The 26793-nt window shown below is 43.0% G+C and overlaps 1 protein-coding gene across 2 annotated transcripts in view; it reads right to left on the bottom strand.

Annotated features, from left to right (window-relative positions):
• The window catches only part of LOC126382449 (ephrin type-B receptor 1-B), a 214597-nt gene that overhangs the window by 24118 nt on the left and 163686 nt on the right, over nt 1-26793 (bottom strand). The window contains exons 7-12 of one of the 2 annotated variants that reach the window (XM_050032321.1): nt 22307-22469; nt 19087-19195; nt 16188-16252; nt 9731-9919; nt 7295-7542; nt 5089-5304 (exon numbers count right to left, since the gene is read on the bottom strand). In XM_050032321.1, the coding sequence (XP_049888278.1) occupies nt 5089-5304; nt 7295-7542; nt 9731-9919; nt 16188-16252; nt 19087-19195; nt 22307-22469 (990 nt within the window). The remainder of the gene's footprint in view (nt 1-5088; nt 5305-7294; nt 7543-9730; nt 9920-16187; nt 16253-19086; nt 19196-22306; nt 22470-26793) is intronic. The other variant, XM_050032322.1, reaches the window with a different exon arrangement.

Below are 26793 nucleotides of genomic sequence, written 5' to 3'. Positions count from 1 at the left end.
AAAACTCTGACATCCAATTAGCTCCGAAAAAACCCCGGAGCCCCCCCCCCCCCCTGCGAACAAACATTAAAAGGTCCGAATGTTAAAAAATGGTATTCGGGGCAGCCCTATGTCTACATGTCTAAATGTGTATTTTAAATCATGTGTTTGCATACAAATGTGATGTGTCAGAAAGTCCCTTTGTTTGCTCTTGGCCAAGTCCATATAGACTTGTTCCCATTTCACTTCTTGTTTACTCAGAGACTCTGTCCCCTTAACTTGCAGTGCATAAATATTTCACTACAAGTTGAATAGACAAGCCAAAAAGTGCATGGGCCTGAAGCCAGAGAGAGAGGGGGAGAAAGGATGCAAATAGAAAACAGACAAATGACAGAAACAACAGCGCAGTCCACATAGTGTGAGCAGTGGAGCGGAGCTGAGAGAATGTCACTCAGGTCACAGGGATTTGACGGATGAGCTTTGTTACTGGCTCTGTGTGACCTCGCCTTTCAACCCCTCTCGGCCTCAATGACACAAACAAACAAACACACACCTACGTACACATACACTGAGAGCGTTACCTTGGGGACATATATGTGTATGCCCAGGAACACAAACACAGGCTTCTAACCACACATACATGCCCACTCAGTCACAACGTACAGAACACATCGCGTGACATGCAAGGCAATGACAGCCTTTCCACATCGTCAGCTGAGGCACAAGCAGAAATTCCTGACCCGTACCTGCCCATGGCTCTGTGGGCATGAAACCTCGATAGAAAGGGTAACACCGCTTGTCTAAGCTGTTATGGACTTGACATGCTATTCTCACACACTGGATTTTGGGAACATATCCACACACACACTCCCTATCGACTCCTATCACTTGCTTATCTTTGCCTCAAACCTCAGTGACCATGCCAAAATCTCTGACTCTCACTCACCCATGAACACAAAACACAATAAAACATATGACCCATCACCGCCGTAAACAGTCTGACGCATCATTCGTCACATCTGCACTGACTATGCCGTTCTGATGTGGCGTTGTGTTGCTCCGGGAAAAAAAAAACCTTTGAAACGAGAAAGAAGTGGACAGCTGGAGAAAAAGTAAAGATAGATAGATGGTTGCATGGATGGATGGCTCCTTAGACAGATGGATCGGTGAATAACGAGAGTATTGTCGAAGTCTTCCCGGTTCGCCGGGTGTTCGATAATCAATCCTCTTCTTTGTCAGGTAAGCAGGGTCTCTCACATCTCACCTGGACTTGTGATCATGCTCCTATGGGCTACTTCTTAAACCATGCAGCCATGTATATGTAGTCAGACGCTGATGCAAATACAAATGTAAGAAAGCCGCAGCCGCAATGAAACACACAGTCTTTAAAGTCTTTAAATTAATTAGCACACATCACCTTAGCAAGACCAGTGCAGTCCAAGTATTGTCCTGTGAGCCTAATTAATCACGACTTTGGTTAGCAGCCAACAGAGCGGCAGGACAGCCCCCTTCTGTCTGAAACCTCCACAACATTGCTCCGGAGTGAACCCACATCCAGGGTTAACACAATTACCAGCATGTCCCCCTAACCATACATCCAGCATCACACCACAGGCACTGTAATTGGTGTGCCTCGAATTGCAGGGAAAAATTAGAAAAGCAGTAGAGGGAAAGGGGTGATTAATTTGCAGGAGGAGGAGGTCGATGGCGATGTAAATCATTGCATGTCAGCGCAATTTAATTTCCTGGATTCCCTCGGCCTTGTCGGCCACGCCAGCCTTGCTCGCTGATTGGTTAGCGTCAGGTCATAGCTGAAGAAGTCAAGGAGTGAAGGGCACAGTGCATAGCTTAATTACAGCACAAGACCCTGTGTGGACCCCCACTTCCCCCCATGCTTGTTTGCATGTCCCCCTGAAAACAGGGGATGAGGGATTAGGAGGACAAGTGACATGAAAGTCTGTGGCAACATCAGCTAAGTCTTTATGAGCCAGCTGATCACATTCAGTTCTGTTTAAGACTTTAGCAGGCATATTGACGGACTCTCATTACGCGTTATGAATAAAACTGCTCTCTTGATTTGGAAGGAACAAAAATAGTTATGGCACTGAAGATTTCATCTGCTTATGATAATAAGGCAGCACTCAGTATGAAAGTGAAGCGCAGCCAAAGCTTTGATGTGCTTGTTTTAAAATCTCTATCAGTAAACAACACACCATCAAAAAACCTGAGCGTGTTACCATCAAAACAGCTCCCCAGGTTCAAACTTCAAACCTCACCTGCTCTATTGACTCTCCAGATAATGCCCTCAAGGAGACTTTGTTTGCATTAAACAACATCAAAATGCCGACTGCAATCTATAAACCAATCCCCACCTTTTACACCCCGTTTTATTAGCAAGCTCAGCGGCGCAGACAACAGAGATGCTGCTCCTCTTTGTTGCTAAATAAGACCCATTCAGCAAGGTTTACCCAGTGGGGTCAAGCATACAAAGCAAGCTATTCCTGGGGAGCAATTAGCTCTCAGCCACACCAATGTGAGGTCATGCCTCCTCAGGCCCTTTTGACACTGTCTGTTCACACCTGGGTTACCATCTCCTGCCAATCGTTTACACTATACGCTCTGCATGTGTGTTTTTGCATAAAGCTAAAGTAATAATTCTAAAAGAAAGCAATTTCTACCTGAGATCAGCCACAAAGGAGAAAATAACATAGAAGTAAAGTACATTGTGTGTTTTATTTCTTCACCTAGATAAAAACTAATTATTTTGAGAACTGTATTTTTATACCTGCGTAGCACTGACTCACAGGCTATTTGACTGTGTGCTTTTGATCTTATGTGTTGAAAAACCTCTAATCCTTTTAAAGCATAATATAACCATATTTATTCAAGCTATATACAGTGCTACAGTGTTTACAATCAGAGAGAGCTGATGAGGTGAGAAGGGTTTAGCTGCAGAGCTCCAGGCTGGGGCCCACCGCCTTCATCTGACTCTTTCCGGCCCCCATCTTGGTAAAGGAAGTGAATTATGTAAGCCAGAGATGATCGTTAGGATAAGATAGGATGTGTTTATCAGTTTGCCACACAACCTCCACCAATAACACAAAGGTAAACAAAACATCCTTAATATCTTGGTATAAAAAACCCCACAAACCTCTATTTGGAGCTGCACCTTGTCATAATAAATCCAAACCTATATGACTGGACCATGTGTGAATTTAATTTGAAAGGACACAGGAAGTGGCCACGCTCAGTAGTCAGACAGGAGTCAGGTTAATTTCCAGGGCTGGTACCTGCGGTTATTCCACAGGCTAGTTAATAACATGTCGGGCAGGAAATCCAAAGTGTGGGATCATTTTGAGAAGGTGAAGGACGAACCCAAGGTGATATGTAAACTCATCTTCATTGGTCGACTACAAACATGACGTATCATCTGAAACATGGAAGTAGCTACATGCCCATTAGCCCACAGCGTCATTAACAGGCGGCTCGCTCAGTGTGTGACGTGCACTTGTAGATAAAATATAGGCCTATATTAATGAAGGTTCATTAGTACGGTTTTGTATTTCTCTGTAATGTAGCACAGTGTTAACAATGTTACTGATACTATTCTTTCCCACACCTTCAACTCAAACCATTGTGTTGCCCCGCCCAAAATATATCATTTAATAATTACATTAATATCGTTAACATGCAGGCGACTAGTCGACTAATGGCCCTAAATGACGACTATTGGTCAACTAGGACAATTCTAAGTTGGGGGCAGCCCTAGCTACGAGCTAGCTATGCTGATGTCATATACGGTAATGTTAGCTTATGTTAACAAACTATGAGGTTAGTAGCTATGCAAGTTATTTGCTGCTTAGCATCACTTTAACTTACTTTATAAGTGTTGTGTGCAATGTATTAAATAGAAGCACAGTAGGCTGCTTTATTTATTAATGCTGAGCGTGGTAAAACAATAAGCTGCACAATATAATACAGTAGTATGTAAACATTATTAATTGATAAGGAAGCGCAATAAACACATGTGATTTTCCACCATGGGTCCTAGTGATGGAGATGGGTCCCAGTGTTAGAGATGGGCCTGAGCCTGGAGCTCTGCAGCAGAATCCTATTGCACAAGGTGGTTTTATGAAACAAGTTAAAACCTCTACTCCAAAAAACTCTACCTTTAGGTTAAATAATGTAGAACCATGCTCTTTATCTGCTATTGACCAGCTTTGCTTGCAGAGGACCTTACGATATACAAAATGCATACAGCACCACACATAAAACACTGGCTGCAAAACAAGCTAATTTGCACCAAAGTCTCAAAGCAGAGTCAATGAGGTGATACCAGACACATGCACATGGGCTCACACACATCCACCCACACAGACGCGCACATGCATGCCTGTGCATGTACACATCATCGCTACAGACATACACACACTGACACTCAAATAAAAACACACGCACAAACTCAGGCATGCCTGGAGTCCTAATGACCTGCGCCGTGTGTTTGCGAGGGTGTAAGAGTGTGTTTTGAATTAGGAAGAGGAGAGGCAGAAGATGAACTAACGATGGCTGCTAATAATTACAGATCTGTAGTGTGGAGGAGTTAATGAGGAGCCAAAGCCTCCCATGATGCCCCAGTAATAATGAATGAGGAGTGAGGGAGAGGAGGGAGGGAGGGAGAGGGGGTGGTAGCTGTCAGTTTGAGAGGCTGCAATGCCCTTTGGTTTCTCTGCACTCTGGGCATGTCAACGAGAGAGGAGCCTTCCCAGAGGAGGCTTGTCTCCACACTAATGAAGATGTGACAGACCTCCGGTCCGTGACTTGCAGAGTATAGGAAAGAGGAGGAAGGAGGATGAGGAAGAGAGACAGCTCATATAAAATGAGAGGCACTGAAAAGGTGAAAGGTTGCCAAGTCCTTCAAAAAGAATGAGACAGTGTCGTATAGAGGCAAAACTCATAGGTGATGGTTTTTTAGGGTGATTCGATTGCTGCATATGTCAATAAAACATTGACTTGACATTTTAAGGATACATTACATGCAGATAAATCAGAGATGAGTAAAATAGATAATGCTAGGCACTCAAGCAAAAATAAAACCTTCCAAGTACTCACTAGAGAGCTGGTGTAGCTGGGATCAGAGGTGTCATCCTGTAGGTAGCGTGACAGGCCAAAGTCAGACACTTTACACACCAGGTTGCTGTTGACCAGAATGTTTCGTGCAGCCAGGTCACGGTGGACGTAGTTCATCTCTGAGAGATATTTCATCCCAGCTGAAATCCCACGCATCATCCCTACCAACTGGATCACCGTGAACTGTCCATCGTTTTGCTAGAGGATGGAGAGAAAACAAATATAAACGGTTATTTAGATATTATCTTTGGCACAGTTAACACAGATGAGAATAGCTGGAGGATCGAGAGGTGTCAGAAAATGCGAATATTACAGCTTTTTAATGATAATGAGCTAATTATGTTGGTTCTCCTCTGAATCATAGATGCTGTGTTGGCAAAAAATTCCACCCTTGAATGTTGATATTTTAAATACAGACTGAATCAGATTCTCTTCAAGGAATTATCAGTGCAAAAATAAATGACATGTTTGTGCTATTTATTTGTTTTATACAGACAAAATGTAGTCTTGATGTCCTCAGGAAGACTGCCCAATGGGACTCCAAAATTATAAAGACCTTGTAGCATATCATTATTACCACAGCCAGAGGGTATATCCACATAAAGTGGCAATGGGACAAGATGTGTTGTCAGGCCTGGCATGTACATAAGAAACTAGCAGGCTCGTCTACCTGCCTTTCTTATCTATTTGAGATTGGAGCAGCCTATTTTCAAAGCAAGTAATTATGTTCCCTTATTTCAGAGCAGGTTTTTTTTCCCTGCCCTTCGCTTTTAATAATTTGTTGTTTACACTGTGCTATTACAAACTAATATCCTGAGCTCTTTTTGGCCTTTCTAATCCTCTTGAAAAAACACTTCAATCCCCAAATGACCATTTGTATATCAATTACACACCCTGTATGACACTGAATTTGTGAAGAAAACATTGTTTTTCTTGAATGTCTCCATGGTGAACAAAGAATCCAAAAACGTAGAAGATTCTTGATGAGTTGAAGTCATAGGCATCTGTGTTTAACAACAGCTCTCACCTGTCCAGTCATGTGATCAGTACTTCCCAGAAAGACGGCCCTTTCCGAAGAGTTACTGAACTAACAGCAAAACCTATCAATGTTCTCTGTTCGCCAGACTCCACTGACAAAAGCACTAATTTTACCTTGCTGAACGCAGGAGCTGCCGTTCCACCGCTGCCTCTACTGGTAGTTTGTGTTATTGTGTTACTTTGGCGAATCCAAAACAATCCTTTACAACACGAAAGTCACACAATAACACAAACTAACTAACTGATCGAGGCAGTGGTAGACCAGCAGCTCTAGTGGTCAGCGATGTAAAATTACTGCTTTTGTCAATGAAGTCTGGCTTTGACGAGAACGTAACAAGTTCCACTTTTAGTTCAGCTCCCCATCGGAAAGGGCTGTTAAGGAAGTACTGAGCATACAAGTTGTGTAAGAGTTTGTAATATCCCAAGGAAAAGTACACTTGTATTAGATAAGCAAAATGGATTCCTGAAGCCAGTCTTGCTCATTGCAGGTGTTAGAGCATTGTTCAGTTCGGGCATGAGGGCATCCATCTCTTCAACATCCACGCATGGTGCCCCTACCCCTGTGCGAATGCTCTGAAGAGCAAGCTTTGAACCCCCGAAACACAGTAACAAACAAGAGGGTAAGGGAGATCGATGGAAACACAAGTCGGATGTGGCGGTTAGCAAAGCCAACTTCAAAGAGCCCCTTTAAACCCACCCTAGATCAAAGTGGAATAGAACACCAATCCATGAGATTGAAGGAGGAAAAAAGCGAGTTGAATATTGATTAAGCTGTATGTCCGTTCAATCCTGACTATAAAAGAAAGAGTGAAGAGTCCATTAAAAGCTCCAGGCATTAATAGAGAAATTAAAGGCTGATAGAGCTTGCTGGTGGAAATTTTCAAATTAAGAATGATTGAAATCGTGTTCATTGTCGTGAAACATATTCTCTGTTGGCACAAGATAGGTTTAGAAGGCCCATTCTAATTTGTATTAGGAGTAATTCTTAGCATGGACTCCTTTTCGGGGACTGTTTAACAATTAATTTCCAATTAGCTCCTAAGTTCCATTATGCACGGTTTCTATTCAGCTCCTGAATATGATTTTTGATTATAACTGTTTCTAACTTTGTATGACATACTACATGTATGTGTCCATAAAAATTACTTACCCTGAGGAATGAGTCCAGGGCACCATTCTCCATAAACTCTGTGACGATCATGACCGGACGACTCTTTGTAACGACACCCTCCAGACGGATAATATTAGGGTGGTCAAACTGGCCCATGATTGATGCCTCAGACAGGAAGTCCCGCCTCTGCTTCTCCACATAACCCGCCTTCAAGGTCTTGATGGCTACGTAGATCTCCCTCTTACCAGGCAGCTTCAAGCGACCCTTGTACACCTCCCCAAATTCACCTAGAGGGGAGAAAGAAGGAGAGAAGTGTACACTGGTTTCTCTGTCAAACACAGATCTCCTTTGTGTGATCAAAAAGTGATCACACAAAAGATTAGTAGAGTTGATGAGATCTAAATCTGTTCATCTATCAAGCTTATTTACATCTCATGTCCCTTGGCAGAAATTATAGATCTTCATTTAGTCTTCATCAAGCATGCTGAGTGTTGTCCAATACTCCTCTAGTGTTGCTCCTTCATGATATTCTTAACAGTGTGGCTCCTCTGACTCACAGTGCTCATCTATCCTAAAAGCCAGCCAAGTGTCTTCTTATTCCCCAATCAAAGAATAGCATGCAAGCACTTTCTGGTAAATATCTGGAACCTGTTTGATTAATTATCACCACCTTGGTGTCCTGCAGAGACGCCACACAGTGAAATCAACAAAAACGGAAATTTTTAATTAGATAGTCCCCTTGCATCCTTAACCCTTTCCTATCCCTGTCACTTCCTCACACCTATCGTGCTGAGTGAGTCAGTCTTTAAGAGCTATTCCAGGCCCCGTCTCATTACCAGGGGTATTTTAGCCTCCCTATGAACCAACACATGGTATCAGTATGCCCTTACTGCTGTAAAACAAGGTGTGTCCTGTTCCAAGGAAAAGACATGCTGGAGACATGTGGACATACTAAGCTCAAGTTATTTTTCCCTCCAGATGTTCAGAGTTTACTTCAAAGCAATCAGCCGCTAATCACCAGTTCATCAATTATAGCAGACATTCTAACAATACATAAGAGATCATTAAGGACCAGGGATGTCAACAGTTAACAATGAATTGGTTAACTGCTAAGAATATTTTTGACCAGTTATCATTACGCAAGTACGTCTGTAGGTTAATTTTACCGCATCAACCAGGGCTGGTGGAAGCTAACGTTAGCTAGCACTTTCACCTGTGTTTGTCCAACTATTACAAGTCAAAGTGTCTGCTGTGAGTCAACCCACTGATTAAGCAGCTTCATTTTGAGCTGCAGAGCCTCTTCTGCATTGTTAACTACTTTTAGTTTTGTTGGTGCTGTTAGCAGTTTCAGCATGGCTAGTGATGCTAATATAATTACCAAAGTGCAAGGAATTTTGTGGCTCAAAATTAAGCCACTTGCTCACTGGGGCTATCAGGGGGGTGGGGGACACCCTCCATGTGTCCACAGTGACGCTGTCCCGCCACCAGGACGCTCCATTTTAAGCCACAAAACACCTTTAGCATTGTTATCTAGCCACGCCGACACTGCTAACGGCGCTAACAGAGCTAACAGTAGATAAAATGCTAAGGGGGTTTGCGGCTCAAAATTAAGCAGTTAAATCACTGGGGCGCCCTGGGGGAGATTAGAGGATAGGCATAATGTTTCCACAGCAACACTGTTGGGTCAGGATGGTGTTACATTTTTGGTAATCATCGAATGAGCAGCGCTGCTAGCTAGCTCCCACCTGACCTGGGTGGTGCACAGTTCTGTTAGCTAACCAGAAGGGAACGGAGGGTGGGCAGTGGGCATTATGTTTCACCACATTAACACAGCTAGCTGAATGTCAACAAAGCCAAATGTCAGCAAGGCCAACAGAAGACATTTACTTTACAAAACAGTAAAATTCTACCCCCTCTAAATGGATGGCGCTTCAAAATGTGGCACTAAAGCTCACTGAGTCAGTGGGGCGCTGGACTAAAAGGTGTATTTCACCTCATTTTGCGTTTTATTCCTTAAAAGTTACCGATTAGTTGCCAGTTAATGGGCGTTGACCTATCGGAAGCAAAACTGACATCCCTACTCAGGACAGACAACAAATGCTTCTACCAAATTTACATGTAAGGTAAATTAAAAGGGCATGGTAGAACATGTTAGAGAGCAACTCTAATAGGGTCCAAAAGCAGAGGAGCACTGGGAATAGGCCGCAAGGCTTGAGTTATTTCTAATGCCATTAGGTCCCAGGGTAGCTGGCCTATATGCTGCTAGTGCTCTTGACATGGGCCCTTGACATGTTCCCATCTGATGTGGCTGCCACAAGGGCTGGGCTTCCCGACCTTGAACAGATGCAGGCTAAACTTGTTTGCACACAGGCACACAGACACACACATGTAACATACAGAGATACATGAAAACATAGCAACCGACATTCACCTTGCCTTACGCGTGAATGCACACACATTCAGAATTCTCCATACCTGCACCGATGACCTCCTCGATCTTGACAGTGGAGACGTCAATCTCCTTGGCGAATTCTCTCACAGCTTCGTTGGGGTCTTCGTAGGTAAAGGGATCTATGTAGATCTTCATCCCCGGGGAGCCTGAGAAGTGGGTCGGGCAGCCCAGTGGGGAGGGGCAGTTAGACATGTCGGCTCGCAAAGAGAGTTCTAGAACAACCAAAGTGCTCAATGAGCTTTCCAGAAGAAGACACTGTTTTTATGTTTCTTTGTTTTTTTTTCCTCCTTTGCCTAATGTCTAGTGTTAACGATTGATGAAGGCAATTGCCCTCCAAGTTGTAGCCTAAATCACAGTGTGACACAAGCATTACTTGCAATCACTGCAAGCTCTTAACAGTTGTAAATGATGATAACTCCATTTGCTCTATGGTCCTCCTCAGAGACAGGCGAGAGCACTACAGTATGCAAATGAATATTAGCACACATTGCACACATTAAATAGTATAGGTGGGATATTACAGACGCCGCCACGGTTACGAGAGGAGCAGACAACAAAATGGTGGTTTGATGATTCAGTGCTTGGAATGGGGAAACAGACCAGAAAAAATGACAGTGAGAAAGATGAAGGGAAAGATGAAGGGGTGAGGGTATATAGAAAGAGTAAATGTAGACAGATTTTTTTTTACCCTTTTATCCCTTACCCTAGCAGTCTCTGCTCTTTGATAGTGGTAGAACCAATTTCCCCACAGCCTTTCCCTATAGGAGCTCATAAAGAGATAAAACCACCTCGCTATCAACTAGCTCTTTATGCTGTTCTGCAATAGGTGACTCAGTTCACAGACTGGAGATGCCTGCAAACGGAGGACAGATTTTTAGTGCCGACAGGCCGGGTGGGGAGGAGTGCCGAAACACACTTGTAAACAAATTCAATACAGGCTGCCGCATGACGGACATTACGGCGAGCGAGCAGACGTCAAATCATCATTTCTACAGTGACACCCAAGGGCAGCCCTCTTTCTCAGAGCTGTTTAGTCAAAATCTTGGCAGCCATGATTGGAATAAACCCATCTCCATCAAGTCAATTTGTGTCTGCTTATTTGCATAAGCCACATAGAGCGAGGGAGGGGTCTCGAGAGATCTGAGGAGGATAAGGTCTGGTCTTGGAGGGATCAAGGTGCCTCACCTCGCTCTTGACTAGAAGCTGATTCTAGTTACCGCACTAATTGCTTTGAACCCTGCCTGTGTGGATGTAATTGCTCATTAGAGATTCCATACAGATTGAATTCAAGTTAATCCATCAGAGGGTTTACAGCTTTGCATTCCATATCGTTCTATTTACAAGTGTCGCCAAGCTGCTAACACACAGCACTACTGGGTGGGACTCAGAATCTCAGCAGGGAGCGTATACACCAACAAACATATGAGAACACACGCACTAAAAATCTCAACCACACATGCACGCCGCCTACACATACGTACACCCATTACTTTCCGATTCAGAGTCTAGAGCCCACGTTCATATATAATTTAAAATGCAAACAGTTTATCTCGCTCCTTCCCTGTGGTGCAGCCCTGGTTAACTGGACTCATCTTTTTATGGCCATTAGATAAAAAATAGATTTCTGCTTTAATATTTCATAGGTCCTTCATTTGAGTGTTTGAAGCAAATGTATCCAAACGTCAGTTCTATTTCTACCTAACATATAAAACAAAAAGCCTTTCGGGAGAGATTGCACGGCTGCTGCGATGACTCATGGGCACATAGCACATGCTATTACTTGATACCTTTCTCAATTAAATGGCCATATATAACATAAATGGGAAAAATGGACAAACTCATAAATTTAATGAGTTTGGATTATAAATCTCAACAAATTCCCGAGGCTATCACACAATTGCTTATGCGGTTAAGTGTATTTAGTTGACCTGAATTATAAATGACAGTTTACTGCACTGCACTTAACCATGTTATTTTCACCAATGTCCAGCATTTAGGCTGTTATTAGCCTGCCCTGCTCGTTTACAGAATGGCCTTAATGTATCCACAAATCAACCGCACGGCAGTAATGCTTACATTAATCTATTACTGGGTTTGGGCAGAATCAAATTACTGGTCCTAGGACACAGAATTTACTTACTGCCTAAAGACAAACAGCAATGATGGGAAGTGAAACTGTAGCAGCATGAATGCTCATCTTTTTAATTTAAAGGCATTATTTCATATGTTAGTGTTTAATCAAAGAAACATACTTTTTTTTGCCTCACAATATTTGTAATTTAGCAATTGCAGTATATTGTAATTATATGTTTTATGTGATTATCCACTTTGAAAAATAAACATACACAATTGCAGGACACTGAACGCCTGTAGTCCCATTTCATGTCCGCCCGAGATGCACACTAATCTATTCTGTGGCTCTGTGAATATAATGAGTTGAGTTTATTTCCTAAACACAAACTAATTATCCATCGTTTGATGTCAGAAAATCATTTGTCAGACACACACTGCAGCTTATTAGCATGGAAATCACAGAGGGGATCTAAAAATTGTATGGGATTAACTGTCACATTCGTACAGATGTTAGTTTGGTTTTTATCAGGCATGTGGCGCCTTCTGCAAGTCGCCTTGTGAAAGATACAAGTCTGATCGGCAAAAATGGCTTTGACCTCTGAGACGGGATGATGAAGGGCAAATGGCAAATGTCACAACAATCTCCAGATGCTTACTGATTCTGTCCATGCAACAGCTTACTCACTGAATTCACATACATGAATGCAGTGTGCAGTGGCAAGAAAAAGAGACACAACTCAAGTATAAACATATTTGGCATCTAACAATAACTAGATCTGTTGAATGGGCTTCCGAATCCCATTCTCATTCAGTGTGAGCACCAGATGCTGAAACAACAAACAACAGCTGAAGCTACAAAGCGCCAAACAGTGTTCGAACATTAGCGATTTAAAGATGTGTTGGTAGTCATATGCAGAAAAGCATTAGGGCACGCAGTAAACATGCAGCACTTGGAAATGTCTGTCTGTCTGTTAATTAGCCGGTGTTGATGGGCTGTTGATGTGTTGAAAAGAGTAAAAGGGAATAGATGAATTGAGAAAAAAATCTGTAAATGCTCAGACGCAGTGAGGTGTGTATAATATGTTGGGATGAACGCTGGTGGTACTGATGATGCGCTGATGTGTGCAATTAAAACAAAAAAATAATGTATCCAAGCCACACAAGCAGCACTTGAGTCATCTGCGGAAATGATGTGTGTGTTCATGCGTGTGTCCCAATCTGCTCGTCATGACATCCCACCCAGTGTTTGATGTAATGTTAGAGGTCTCATTTTCATAACCACCACCACACCCGCGCTGCACTGGTGAATTTACAGTGTGAGCAGCATCCCGCTTGACGCCTGTCACATTAGGTGGGCTGGGAATGAGGAGACATCACCTGACGTGTGGTGGCAACAGCTGGAACAGTAGGCAGCTGGGTGAAAGCTGGCGACACATTTTTTGGAGATTCACCCAAAACAATTGGCTGAGCGGCGCAATTTAATTGTTGCGTTGAATACTGTAATTAGAAAACTGCCAGTCAAATCTTGAGAGAATAGAAGACAACAATGCATCATGGGGTGGGGGGATTACTTCATGAGTGTTGGCGGTGCGAGGGTTGAAGGAATAAACCTATGAATAGGATCCCTTATCAGCGTTTTATTTCCACTCCACTTCAAATTGCTTATTTGATGATTAGGGCCGCGAGCGTCTCTGATCTTTTGTTTATTTTCACCACTCATGTTAATTGCATTTGGTTTTCCCAAAGATAGCCGGTGACAAAACTGACTCTTCTGCCCGCAGCAGGTTTAATGAGCCCCTGGCTGCCACTGCTGGAGCTTTGACACAAAGTAACTGTGTTGAAACGCTTTGCTGTGTCAGGCTCAACAAAACTCTATCCCCTCGAGTGAGCCCCCTTTCAGACTGCTAGGTCGGCAGTACACAGGGCTTTCATTTGAGGTACAAATCTCATACACACCCTTTTGTGTGTATGTGTGTGTGGGAGGTTATACGTGTGTCCCTCCAGGCTCCTTCCCCTCATCAGTCGGTGCCAGGGGAGTGCTTGAAACATGACTCAATCACGGCTATCGTACAGCCCTGAGAGATGACACGTCAGTCAGTGTCATTGTGTAAAGGAAGGAAAATGTCTTTTACATCCACAGACGCCTGGCGCCTCAGGTCATTTGTCTTTTACCTCACCTCCTTCTCATTAATGCACTGTGTACATGCTTTATGTACATGTCCTATATCACACATGGTATGACAGCAGTAGAGGACTGAACAAAGGTGAAAATGGAGGTACAGGAATTCTCAATAAATAGGGCAACACTCAAAAGACTTACTGTCAACGTGGGCAGCATTATCCTCTAAATGTTTTATTTTTTTACCACAGAATGTGTTTAGTATGTTTTAAAGGAAAAGTTTTTACATGTAGTGCTACTTATTTATTTATCACAAGTACATATGAAAAACTTAACATCAATGTCTCTTTCCAGAAATCATGAGCTGGTTACTCACAATAATCCACAGACCTTGTTGTAGGGGTGGAGGAAAAATCCATACAGCAAAGTATCGCGACATTTTTGTGTGACAATATCTTATCGTCACACAGTGCCAATTTTTGTATCAGTTTTTTTGATAATATCCTACTGAGACCCAGACTTTTGTTTGGAATGCATTTTTGATTTCTCCTAGCTATTTGGGATCAGTAGGACCTGATAGGTATAAAAAAACTAAACACTGTCAACAACAATAAAGTCCCAATGTCTTCAAACGAGTACTTCTTAATTAACAGTGTCTTAACTTGTTACTGTTGCTAACATTGATCAAATTTGTTGCCGTATCAAACTACAAACATTATTAATCATAAATAAATAAGTTTCAACCATTAAATGTGATCAGGTTTTGTCCACTTTTGTGTCGGGATTGGCTGCAGACTGACTTGGCAGAGATGGCTGCCATCTTGTTTTTACATAGATTGGTGTATTGTGCTCTTACGACCACTAGATGGCAAAAAAAAAGGTCTAAGTTACGCAGAATTAAATGTGATGTCCTCCTACCAGGACACAAGGTCTACAGAGGATAGAAATAATTAATATTTCAAATACAAATTAAACTTTACATAGTCTACTAGAATAATAAAATCAATTGCTTATCCAATAGATACAAATGGCTGAAGTGAGATAAACACACTGAAAAATTTATCTTATTAAATAAAACAGACGTTGACAAAGTTTTCCTTTGGAGACATAATTTACAGTTGAAAAAAGGTAATGTATCGCAATATATTTTATTGCAATACTCAGCATATCACAGCATATTTAAAATCGCCATAATATTGAATAGTAGATCCTCTGGTGATTCCCACCCCTACCTTGTTGTGAGCTGATTTACATAGGAACTATTTTCTTTCTATCGAACTACACCCACCAGTCATATCACCGCGCAGAAGGAAGCACAAACTACTGCTACCTCACCTAGCATCACTGAGCTCGCTAATGTTACAGCTCAGCCGAGGAGGAAGCCATTAATGTTTAAATCTCGCACTGTCACGAGCATGAGCCTCTTGCCCATGAGTAGATGCACTCCCGCTTTTGCGCAGTGATACTGTTGGTGGGTGTAGTTTGGTAGAAAGAAAATAGTTCCTCCTTAAACTTCTCACAGCATGGTCTGTGAATTATCTTGAGTAACCGGGTCATGATTTCTGGAGAGAGACATAGCTGTTGAGTTTTTTAAATGTATTTTTTTAGCACTTAAAGCACCACAAGCAGAATGACATCTAGTTCCATAATATTCAAGAGAAGGCAGACATCTCTATGGCCGATATCTTTAACACTCAGCAACTCACAGCAAAACAATCAAGACTGATAAATAGCACTATAAGTAAGAGGAAAACTATATATGTATTTGGGTGAACTATCCCTTTAAACTGATTTGCATCAAAATACATACAAATTGCGTGATATCTGCCATGATTAAATCCTGACTGGGAATACAAAGGATTTGTACAGGGATGAGTGTCATATTGACTATGCCTACAATAATCTGTCAACCAAACTGGTGTATCTAAACACAAATGAAGACATATATTTTTTATTCTCATTATTTTAGTTCTTCTAAGTGTTTTATTGACTAAATGTGTGAAAGATTGGATGAAATCTGTAGTAGGAGTGGTAAAAAAATATTGCTCGGCTCAGGCTTGCGTGGGCTACACTGATGCAATCATCTTGAACCATGGCATCCAGGAAAAGTCTCTCAGTTCAGGAGTTATGGGCCAAAATGTTAAGTGCTTCATAAATAGCCATATGGTCGCCAAAATATGCCAAGTACTTCTTGAAATATCCAGCAAATTAACAGACAAACAAAACATATGGGACCAAAAACTTACTACTTGAGCTTATGTTAGCTGAAACTATTAGGGTGGACTCACCTCTTCCTGTGCTGTAATGCTGCAACTTGTCACTGTACACCGCCTCCTTGGTGTATGCCCTTTTCCTGAGGGAGCAAATTGAGAGAGAGGAGAGAGAGGAGAGAGATGACAGGATGAAAGGAAGTGTAAACGAGGCCTTATTACTCTTCATGTTTCTCTGTATGGCCTGAAAATGACGTGGCTGAAATTGAATCAGTTGCAGAGGGTTAGCAATGGCAAATGAAGTTTATGAAAATGAGCTGATTTTTAATTAGACCTTGATAGGATCTCTCTGCTTTTCATCTGTCTCCTCTGCCTCGGCATCAAAAGAGCCTGGCCCGTTTGATGAACACTTTACTTGCTCAAAGTTGCACACAGCACTGCAGAAAATTCGACTTTCATATATTGAAAGCAGAGCAAGATAGGAATGCGACAATGTGACTAACTGCTGCAAAATTAAATTGGCTTGACTTAAGTAAGTTAACAGGGCAAAGTAGGAGTTGTTAGGTTCTCTGTGGAATTGAATATTCAATTTAAAATATGTCAACTTAGCTTTCCTTTCCGTCAAAGGGACTGCTACTACTAAATGCTCAACGAGTGTAGGAGCTCACACACGGTATGTTCCAAAGTATGACCTGGGGGTGTGGCTCTGTTGCTAATACGGTATATCTTTAAAACACACTGTACTAAATGAGCTTCAGTATCAAAGAATGTCAGTAGTTTTAAGATACATTTTCAAGATACATCACAGTCGAATTTCATTTTGATATCCTGTGTTATATGCAAAGTAGTTGCAAATGGTTCAATTCTGATTAAAATACTGTGCAATCCATCACAATGTGACAGAAATCCATCTTCATGCAGTGTTGCCATCTGTCTATCAATAGTTATTAGCAAATGGAGGAGCGCTGAGGGCTTCTGTGTAGGATGTCATGGGGTTAATGTTATTAAATCCAACCCCTATATTTGCTACGGTTCCCCGGGAAGCTACATGCTTTCATTATAAAGACAAAAGTGGAATGGATTTGTTACTATTTTATTCTTGAGGAGAAAAACTGACACGTGGAAAGAAGCAAGATTCAATCTTCTAAAGAAGCCTGCCTAGAAATGTGGGATTTCAGCCGGAGGCGGTGCCTTACATCCTGTGTTACAAAGAGTGCTGCGTGCCTGATGGGCGTTCTCGTTGGGTCGTTTGGGTTACTTTTTGGAGAAGCTAGCAAATCTGTGACCTGAGAAGTTGTTTATTAACCTAATCTTTGCCCTAACCCCACAATTAAACCAACAGGAGACCTTACGCCAAACTATAGCTTTAAACAGAGAGGATTTTTTGTGATCATGCATTTATGAGGACACACTTAAATTTTTGCTCCTTGTACTTCTGACACAGCTGCGACTGTGACTAGACTTCCTGCAGATTTTATGACTTTTACCTGACTGCTGATAAATTCTCAAATTAATCATCATAACATTATACTGGAAAAATATACAGCTAAATAAAGCTAAAATATATTGATGTTTAGGACTAATTTATGTCCAATGACAAAATCTACTCAGGTGGGGGGTCTGTATTCTGATAGGGCTGCCCCTGATAGTCGACCAAATGTTAGTCAACCAGAAAGGTCATTAGTTGGCAAGATTTCATTGATTGCTTAAAACCTATATGACTGATCCATTGGTGAATTTAATTTGAAAGGACACACACAGGAAGTGGCTACACTCACGTTAATTTCTAGGGCTGGTACCCGCGGTTATTCCACAGGCTAGTTAATAACATGTCGGGCAGGAAATCCAAAGTGTGGGATCATTTTGAGAAGGTGAAGGACGAACCCAAGGTGATATGTAAACTCATCTTCATTGGTCGACTACAAACATGACATATCATCTGAAACATGGAAGTAGCTACATGCCCATTAGCCCACAGCGTCATTAACAGGCGGCTCGCTCAGTGTGTGACGTGCACTTGTAGATAAAATATAGGCCTATATTAACGAAGGTTCATTAGTACGGTTTTGTATTTCTCTGTAATGTAGCACAGTGTTAACAATGTTACTGATACTATTCTTTCTCAACTCAAACCATTGTGTTGCTCCGCCCAAAATATATCATTTAATATTTAATTAATATCGTAATCATGTGGGTGACTAGTCGACTAATGGCCCTAAATGATGACTACTGGTCAACTAGGACATTTCTTAAGGCCCGAACATACTCGGGCGTACTATAAGCGGAACGGACTCCGCGAGGAATGTCCGCAGTCATTCGGGCTTCCATAGTCGAGCGCACTTCCGCGTTGTAGTTTCCTGTAAAAATGTCCGTGAAAAATCCCCGCAATGTGAAAAATACATGCCGAGCAGTCACTGGTGCGCGGAGCGGAGTCCGCGCGGTCGTAAAATCTGAGCTCTGCGCGCACAGGGCTTGCGGACGTCCGCTTTGAGTCCGCGCGGACCTCCGCGGAGTCCGTTCCGCGTACGGTCCGCCCGAGTATGTTCGGGCCTTTAGTCAGGGGCAGCCCTAATACTGATATAGGTGACATAGGTGTGAGATCAAATGCACAAATGATATATTTCCATATGCCTTCACACTTGACATGCATCACATAAACTGATCTCATATTGTGAGTGTGTATTATTCAGTCTAGTCTAATTTCCAAGCTTCAGATGTAAAACCAGCCCGTACTTTGCCACTCAGTGCAACCTCTAATTTTCATCAAACCAAAATAATTCAGGATTTTTGTTCTGCATTTGCATAAAGAAGCACACAGAGTATCATATCAGGTATGAGCACGCACTCAGAGCATGGGCTGAGACGCTCATGGAGCTCGCTGAAGTGTGCATGTCTGCGTCCAGCAGAACCACACCCATCCGGTGTTTTCTTAGGAAGTCCTGTATTGCAGGGGACACAAAAAGGAAAATGTGGTTACCTGCTGCACACGATGGAGATAGCGACCAGGGAAACAATGAAGACCACTCCTGCTGCCGCTGACCCCGCAATCAGAGGAAGCTGTTCCCTCAGCTCAGACTTGAAGTCATCTGTGTTACACAAAGAAAAACGCAGATGGACAGACATTAAGAATAGCTTAGGTAGAGCTTAAGGAGCATGACTGTGTTTATTCAGAGGTGTGTATGCGAGTGTGTGTTTGGGAGGTAAAGGGAGAAGAAGAGGCAGAGCAGAATGGTTGGACTGGGTGTACTGATGGATAAAGAAAACATATAGATCTCTCTGCTGAGAAGTGCTGACTGAAATCCGGTGAGCTTTAGCAAGACTGACTGACAGGTTGTGTTTGATAAACCAGGGGAGAGACAGAGAGACAGAGAGTGACAGAGAAGCATAAAACTGATGGTGAGACAGAGCGAGGGGCGCCTCTCAGCCTCCTCTGCTGCAATACCTGTCAGAGACGAGCGGACAAGAAAGTGCACCTTGGAATGTTGTTTCTCAGGTGTTGAAAAGGAAGTCATCTACTGCCAATCACACATGCAGCCCAAACATGTTTTATGTACATAGCCGGGGCAGGCTGGTGGTAGTTCAGAGGACGGCTTAAATGCCTGCCTAAAAACTCTACACAGCAGAATCCTCAGTTATCTTTTTGTGCGCCTGTCTTCCCGCGACTCTGGCACCAGCAAACACTGTAGTTAAAGCAATGCACGATTTAGCATGCTGCAGGCAAATCAGCAGCTTCTAAATCCAATCCCCCGTGTAGAATGGGCCTATTGGATTAAAGTGATAAAGGGAGAACTAATGCATCTTCGAAGCAGCGTGAGAGCTGGGATATATGAGGAAACTCAATGTGACAGGAATTGCTCACTCTTTTAACTTGCACATTTATCAAGTACGTTTCAAGCAAACAGTGTGAATGATGTTCTGGCTTCTCAAGCTTCCAGGCAGTCTTCCTGTTCTCTTTTGATGCGTATTAGGCGGGAGAGGTCCAGATAAATCTCCCCTTCACCCATATAAGAATGGTGATTTTCCCTGACAGCCAGAAATCATGCAGCTACCTGTTCCTGTGGTAAATAGGCTCCTATTACAATCAGTTAGTTAGCGGGGCCTCAGCCTATTAGAGAACTGGAGAACTGTGACATCAGTAACCCTACTGATGGACCAATCAACTCTTTTTTATCACACCCGTCAATCAAGTCCGCACTGCTTGCAAGTGTTTGTGTGTGTGTAGAGGTGGCAAAAGGACACCTTGCGGAGGTGTATGAAAACGTGGCGACAGGAAGACAAAAGGGATTATAGGTTTTGAGGAAAGACGTGGAGGGAAAGCGGCGGTTGGATGGCGAGGCGGTGCCTAAATGAGACAGTGGAGCAGCTTGACAGGGAGAAAGGGAAACCTGCAGAGGGGCAGGAGGTGGAGCCGTGGGTGTGATTGTCAGCAGTTCTCCAGCGTCTGCTGCTGCCGCTAATTGCCCTGACGAATGTCGTGCTATGGCAGCGAGCCAACAGATGAACTGTAAACAGTGTTGGTGTGGGCGAGCGTGAGGCGTGTGCATGTGTTAGAGGGGAAAGATAATTTGTGACCGTGAGGGTGATGCAAAGGGGCCGTGACTGTGGCACTACATCTGCTCTGTGCAGGTAAATAGCCACGATGATCACCTTCATCATCATTATTATCCCTCCCGTCTTCCCCTCCCTCAAGATCATCATCGTCTTATTCATCGTTATCATCTTCATTAACGGAATACAATGTGGAAATGTCACTCATGTCTTTGATACATGATGAGCTATGGCCACACGTGCAGTGATGGACAAAGGAGACTCTGCACTCTTTGCAAGCCCACCAAAAAATTAATCTTTTGTAAACAATAAAAACAACTAATGAGAAATTGACACAAATTGAGCATGGCATTAGTTCAGGCAGGACACAACGTCAAGTTCAGCTCACATCCCAGCTACATCAGCTGATCTCAAACAGCCCAATCAACTGATGGAGCAGCTGATTGATGGAAGAGAGTCAGCTGATAGATCACATGATTCCTTTCTATGCAACCAATTGGTGAATCTCATTCAGGGCGCCCTATTTAAACTGCTCTGACCTGCCTACTGTTGCTGCTTCCTCTGCAAGCTGCTTTGCAACCCGCCTCCACCCCAGCTCCTCCTTTTCATGCTGTGTCTGACTTATCAGTGTCATTTCTGTTTGTCACTGATGCTGCTCTGTTCTGTTCCCGGGGGGTCTTTGCTGCTGCTCTCCCCGCCTTAGGCTTTCCATGTAAGCCTGTGGAAGGGCGGAGAGGTGTGCTCTGCAACAACTTATCCTTGTGAAAGTGGAGTTTCCTCCCTCACCTACCAGAAAAGCAAATACAAGTCAAGACTGCAGCCTGATTTTAGGCCCCCCCTTCTTTGGGTGGCACCCAAGGAGGCGGCCTATGTCGTCTAAAGGAAGATCTGCCACCACACACGTGCACAGTAGCCAAGTAGTCCAGCAAATCACAATGAGGCAGTGCTTTGGCTTGTGAATGTTATCCAGTCAAATGTTTAATCCATCCAGACTGAATCATGCTGTGTTAATTTTAGCACCCATTTCACTGCCTGGCAAGTCTATGAAAAAGTACTACATGAAGAAGCGATACGCAACGCCACCGCCGCCAACCCTGTAAACACACACCTCCTTGCACTTCCGCTAATAAACTTAGTTCCACAACCTTGCCAGTGTAGCAGGTGTTGCAGCTCCTCTTCAGCCCCTTTCCCTCTCCAACAATCCAGCCCCCCCATGGCAAAAAAATTAATCTCATCAACTACTAATCACAGCTATGCATTCTGGGACGGCTCTCCAGCAACAGAAGGGCCGGGTGAAAAACCAATTAGCTAAGCATTTTGGATCAAGCACAGTTAGTTGCACAAACAAAAGACACTCAGCGTTCTACATATTCAAAGCACCCACACACACGTACACACACACACACACACACACACACACTCAAACCTGATCGTGAAGGAAATTAATTTAGCTGTAGAAATAGAAGTGCAATCAAACATTACGGTTCCCCTCTATCTCACCTACTAATAATAATGCGACAACAAATACAAAGAGCGACAAGAGTGTTAGAAAGAGTTAGGGCGTGTGTGTGTGTGTGAGACAGAGGGAGAGACACAGAGGAATAGAGGGAGTCGGAGAGAGCTGTTTCTCCTGGCTCGGCGATCCTTACCATCTGTGAGGGTTTGGAAGCACATCTTGCTGCTGTATTTGCCAAAGCCAGCCACAGTCCTTGCCCGCACCTGTACCACGTACACTGTCCCCGGCCTGAGGCCCTCCACGCGTGCAGTGTTCGTTTGGCTTCGCAGGATGGTGGAGTTAATCTCTGCATGGTCCTAAAAGGAGCAACAGATGCACGGAGAGCAGGTTAGAGACGACTTACAGAGAGGATGTCAGCGGGAAAGTGTTAACCACACAGTTAAGAAAACTCGGGTGGAACGAGATGCAGCGGCAGGAGCAGGAGTTTGACAGTGAGAGAACACACAGATGAATCAAGCGTGGTTTAATCGGGAAAAAGTACAGAGAAAGTGAACCAAAATTTAGAGGAAATCCATTTAGGCTGTATATTGTAGTGCTTGTAAACCAGAGATACAAGAAACGTAGTCTGCTTTTGGTAAACAACATTGATGGAGGAAGGATGAAACAGTAGATAGCAGCAAGGAATAGATAAATGGAAGAGACAGAACAGAACGGTTAAGGGCAGTGAAGCTCTCCTAAAAATTATGTCTTAAGGGCCCATTTAAACAGGGAGAGATAATATGTTTTTCTGCCTGTTTTTAATAAGGCTTTGGTCAGTTTGAACTTCAAATACACGACACTGCAGCAACATTAAAACCACACACGAGCACACCGCTCACACAAACACAATAATTCCCACTCATACGGTAACACACGTATAATATGGTAATTAAAGGCAATCATTTCTTGCTAATTATAAAGAGCAATAGCTACATCTGAACGGTAATAGAATAGCATTGCATATTTGTCTGCTCAGATGTGCCTTATGAGGCAGTTTAATTACTGCAAGAAGTTTGAACATAACATCCTCTTGTTTTGTTGTCTGAAGTAGGTTGCTTTTTAAATATGATGGCAGGCCAGTTCCACCCACAGAAAACATTTTATTTTTTCATTAAAGGCAATGCTATAAAAATCCACTGTGCAGCGGCTGTTTGTCGTAGCATTCTGTTTACGCACGTGCCCTCTTTCTTATGCTTGTTTTTTTGCATTTGAATATCTGTGTAGATCATCTCAATAGTTGTGTTTTCACATGCATGTATTTATGCATACAGATAGCCATCCGTTATGTAAATGACCGTGGGTCCTGCCCTCCAGATCCTGTATCTCTGTCTTTCTCTTCAGGCTCATGAGAGCCAGTCAGGCAGTCTGCTGCAGTGTAGTTTGGGGCTTGCTGGAGGTATCTGATACGGGGGATCAGTAATTACTTAGGCCTGTCACCTTCCCATAACCCAGAGTGAATATGACAGCCAGAAAATAAGACTGCACCTACACTACACCCACCACTGCAGGCTGCTGATAGCTAGATGCAGACATACTGTAGAGAGGGGAGGGGGGGCAGTTGAAAGTGAAGGGGCAAAATTCCCTGTGTCAGTAAAACTGTGTAAATAGAGGCAGGCTGTTTTTTTTTAAAGCTTGGTAAACACAGCGTTGTTTAATGTTGGGACTACATCTTATAATACATGTATGACTGCTCTGAGGAAATATGAATAACAAACCAGAGTTGACAACAGTGTGGAGTGGAAAAGGTAGATAGGCAAGGAGGAAGCAAGGGAGGGTGGAGGAAGATGATGGCAGGAAGCGATAAGAAACTCAAGGCAGAAGCAACCCACATCGAAATCATTATCCAATCTGATTGGTGTAATTGAATCATTCCGGTTGCTCCGTCATTGAGCAGACGGAGCAACCCCACATAATGATTTGTGCAATCACATTAGCTCTTATTGGACACTCTGGGCTTGATGAAGACAAATGTTTGGGCTTGGGATGGGAGAGCTTCGCAGCAGCAGGCTTTCGTTCTATTTCTGAGAGGAAAGAGATGTTTATAAATGGAATGCTGGATATAAGTGGGTTTAGAGAGTTTAATCACCTCGCAGACTTTTTGTCCAAGAGATCACACAATCTGTCATCTCTCCAATGCTGCATACAAATACCCGAGAACTCTGAAACTTGACTTTAAAATGGGGAACTGTGAATTTTGAAAGAGCTGCAGAAGACATGGAGCCCCATGAGAGATTAGAGCCATGGTCACTTATTCATCTGGTATAAGACACGGTTGAGCGCACACGGACCACTTGGGGTCAGGAGCTGCCGACTCCTACTATCAGTCTTCCTGCATTTCTCAGAACCACACCCCCATCTGTTGAGCCTGAATGGAGGACAGGTGAGCAGACAGATGGCAAACCTCCAATGGGGGAGAATCCCTTGAGGGAGCACCAGCTAGGAATGGCCCTTTCATGCTGCCAGTCAAATAGGGATTATGTGACACACACACACGTACACACACATACACACCCACATCTGCCACTTAAAAATGAGCTGGCATTTGGCACTCCAGCAGGTTAGGGGATAGCCAATAAAAGGCCATGCCAGGAGGGACTTCCAGCCACGAGAGGTCCTCTCCTGCTGCCAGTCAAATGGGGATTATGAGGACCACACCCTAACTTGCTAAATAAAGATAGAGCTGCAGGTGGGGAGACAGATGGCAGAGCAGCCAATCAAAAGCATTGCCAGGGGTGACAGACAGGAAGCGCCGCGGGGAGTTTGGGCTCTGCAACATTCAGTTAAATCACTGAGTCTAACTTAGCAAGAATGCTCTTCCTAATAAATATTGGTTACAGTCTCAATATGTGCAATAACCTACTCAGACAACACCTACTTAGACTTGGAACCACATTGAGAAGTGATACTGGGCTAATTTGGACATTTTAATTGGACCAATTTTAAATGATTGACTAAATTTGCTAGCTGTACCACATTAGCACTGGATCTATTATAATCATATTGCTAGATTGCTGGAAGTCCAACACTTGTATTTTTTTTTTTTTCTTGTTAAACTTTCAGTTCATTTTTTTTGTAATTGCCAATTTCCTACCAATTGCCATTGCACTGCCAGCAGACTGCAGAGGGGAGATCTCTCTTTGAATTTCCTTTCTGCCACTTTCAGCCATTTCCCACTTATTTTCTGAGGGTTTTTTTGTGTGTGTGTGGGGGGGTGGGGGGGTGTTTTCCAGTCAAAAACCATTACTGTATGATGTGTGTGTGCGTGCGTGGGTCGGTTTTTCAAAAAATGCCAACCACCCAAAATGGACAGCATGGCCACCTGGCACAAAGACAGGCATGGTGGATACCATGTGTCCTCTTCACAGGCTCACACACATGCACACATGCAAGTACACTGACACATGTACACACACACACACACACACACACACACACGTACGTGTATACACACACACACACACACACACACACACACGTACATGTACACACACACACACACACACAAGGAAGGGAGGGGGTTGAGGGTTGAGGGAGAACATTCTAATATTATGTTTGTAAATTGGAAATGAAAGAAATAACTCGCTCCAATTAATGTTAAAATTAAAATGTATTGCCTAAGGTAATAAAAAAAGAAAAGGAAGGAGGGGAAATATGGGCTAACAATTTAAATCTTAGAGACTAGATGGGTTTTATAACCACATACAAATGATTACTATTAGCTCATGAATTCTAATCTTAAATGAAAATGGTAATTATTTTGTATGGAAATACAATTGCAATACCATCTGATAATAAAGACCATTTGAGCCTCTTAATCGTTTTCGGAAATAAATAAACTAGAATAATGCAAAAACAAATTATATCACCATACGACAACAAATAAACAAAGATTTTCCTCTCATTCAGATTCTGCAAAGCTATCCGCTAAACACAGGTGGACATGGTTAGAGAGAGGTGAGAAGGTTGATCTTATCTACAGTATAATTTGAATGGAAATGTATTTGCTCCAGTGCTTTCAGTTAGTTGTTCTTGTTCTTTGCAGCCACCATCTTTTGAGATGACTCTTTGTATGCATTCAGTTCACCTGGAGACTAACAAGGAGGCCTAAGTGAGCAGGGTGGGAGGCAAACAAAGAGGGAGAGAAGAAGGGAGTCTGAAGGAGGAAATGTGAATACCCTTGCTAGGGGACCGAGGGAGTGCTGCACAAGTCCTGCTTTTCACAGGTTCCATTAAAAATCTAAACTTGTCTGTACAACATCTGTGTGTGTCTACAAAAGTGTTGTGGTCGGCTCTGAAGGCTGGCAGGGAGAGAAGAAAAGAATAATAAATACGTTCTCCTGGCTTCTCATCTGAGGAATCGCTAATTGTATGTAAAGTACAAGGGGGATTTCAGAGTGCCAAAATTGCAGATGGTGCTACGGTCAGTGCGCTGCAGATCCTGGTGTCATGCTGCAAACTTGGATTTGCTCTTGAATTTCTCACATTGTAGCATGACAGCACTGCTGTCGGCCAGAATAGATACACCTGAACCAGTGCTGATGCTCACACACAGACACAAGCTCAGACACACACACACACACACACACACACACACACACACACACACACACACACACACACACACACACACACACACACACA

The sequence above is a fragment of the Epinephelus moara genome, chromosome 21 (genome assembly GCF_006386435.1).
Source record: "Epinephelus moara isolate mb chromosome 21, YSFRI_EMoa_1.0, whole genome shotgun sequence".
Classification (NCBI taxonomy): domain Eukaryota; kingdom Metazoa; phylum Chordata; class Actinopteri; order Perciformes; family Serranidae; genus Epinephelus; species Epinephelus moara.
The sequence above is the reverse complement of the archived record's forward strand: the minus strand, read 5'-3'. Positions and strand labels throughout refer to the sequence as shown.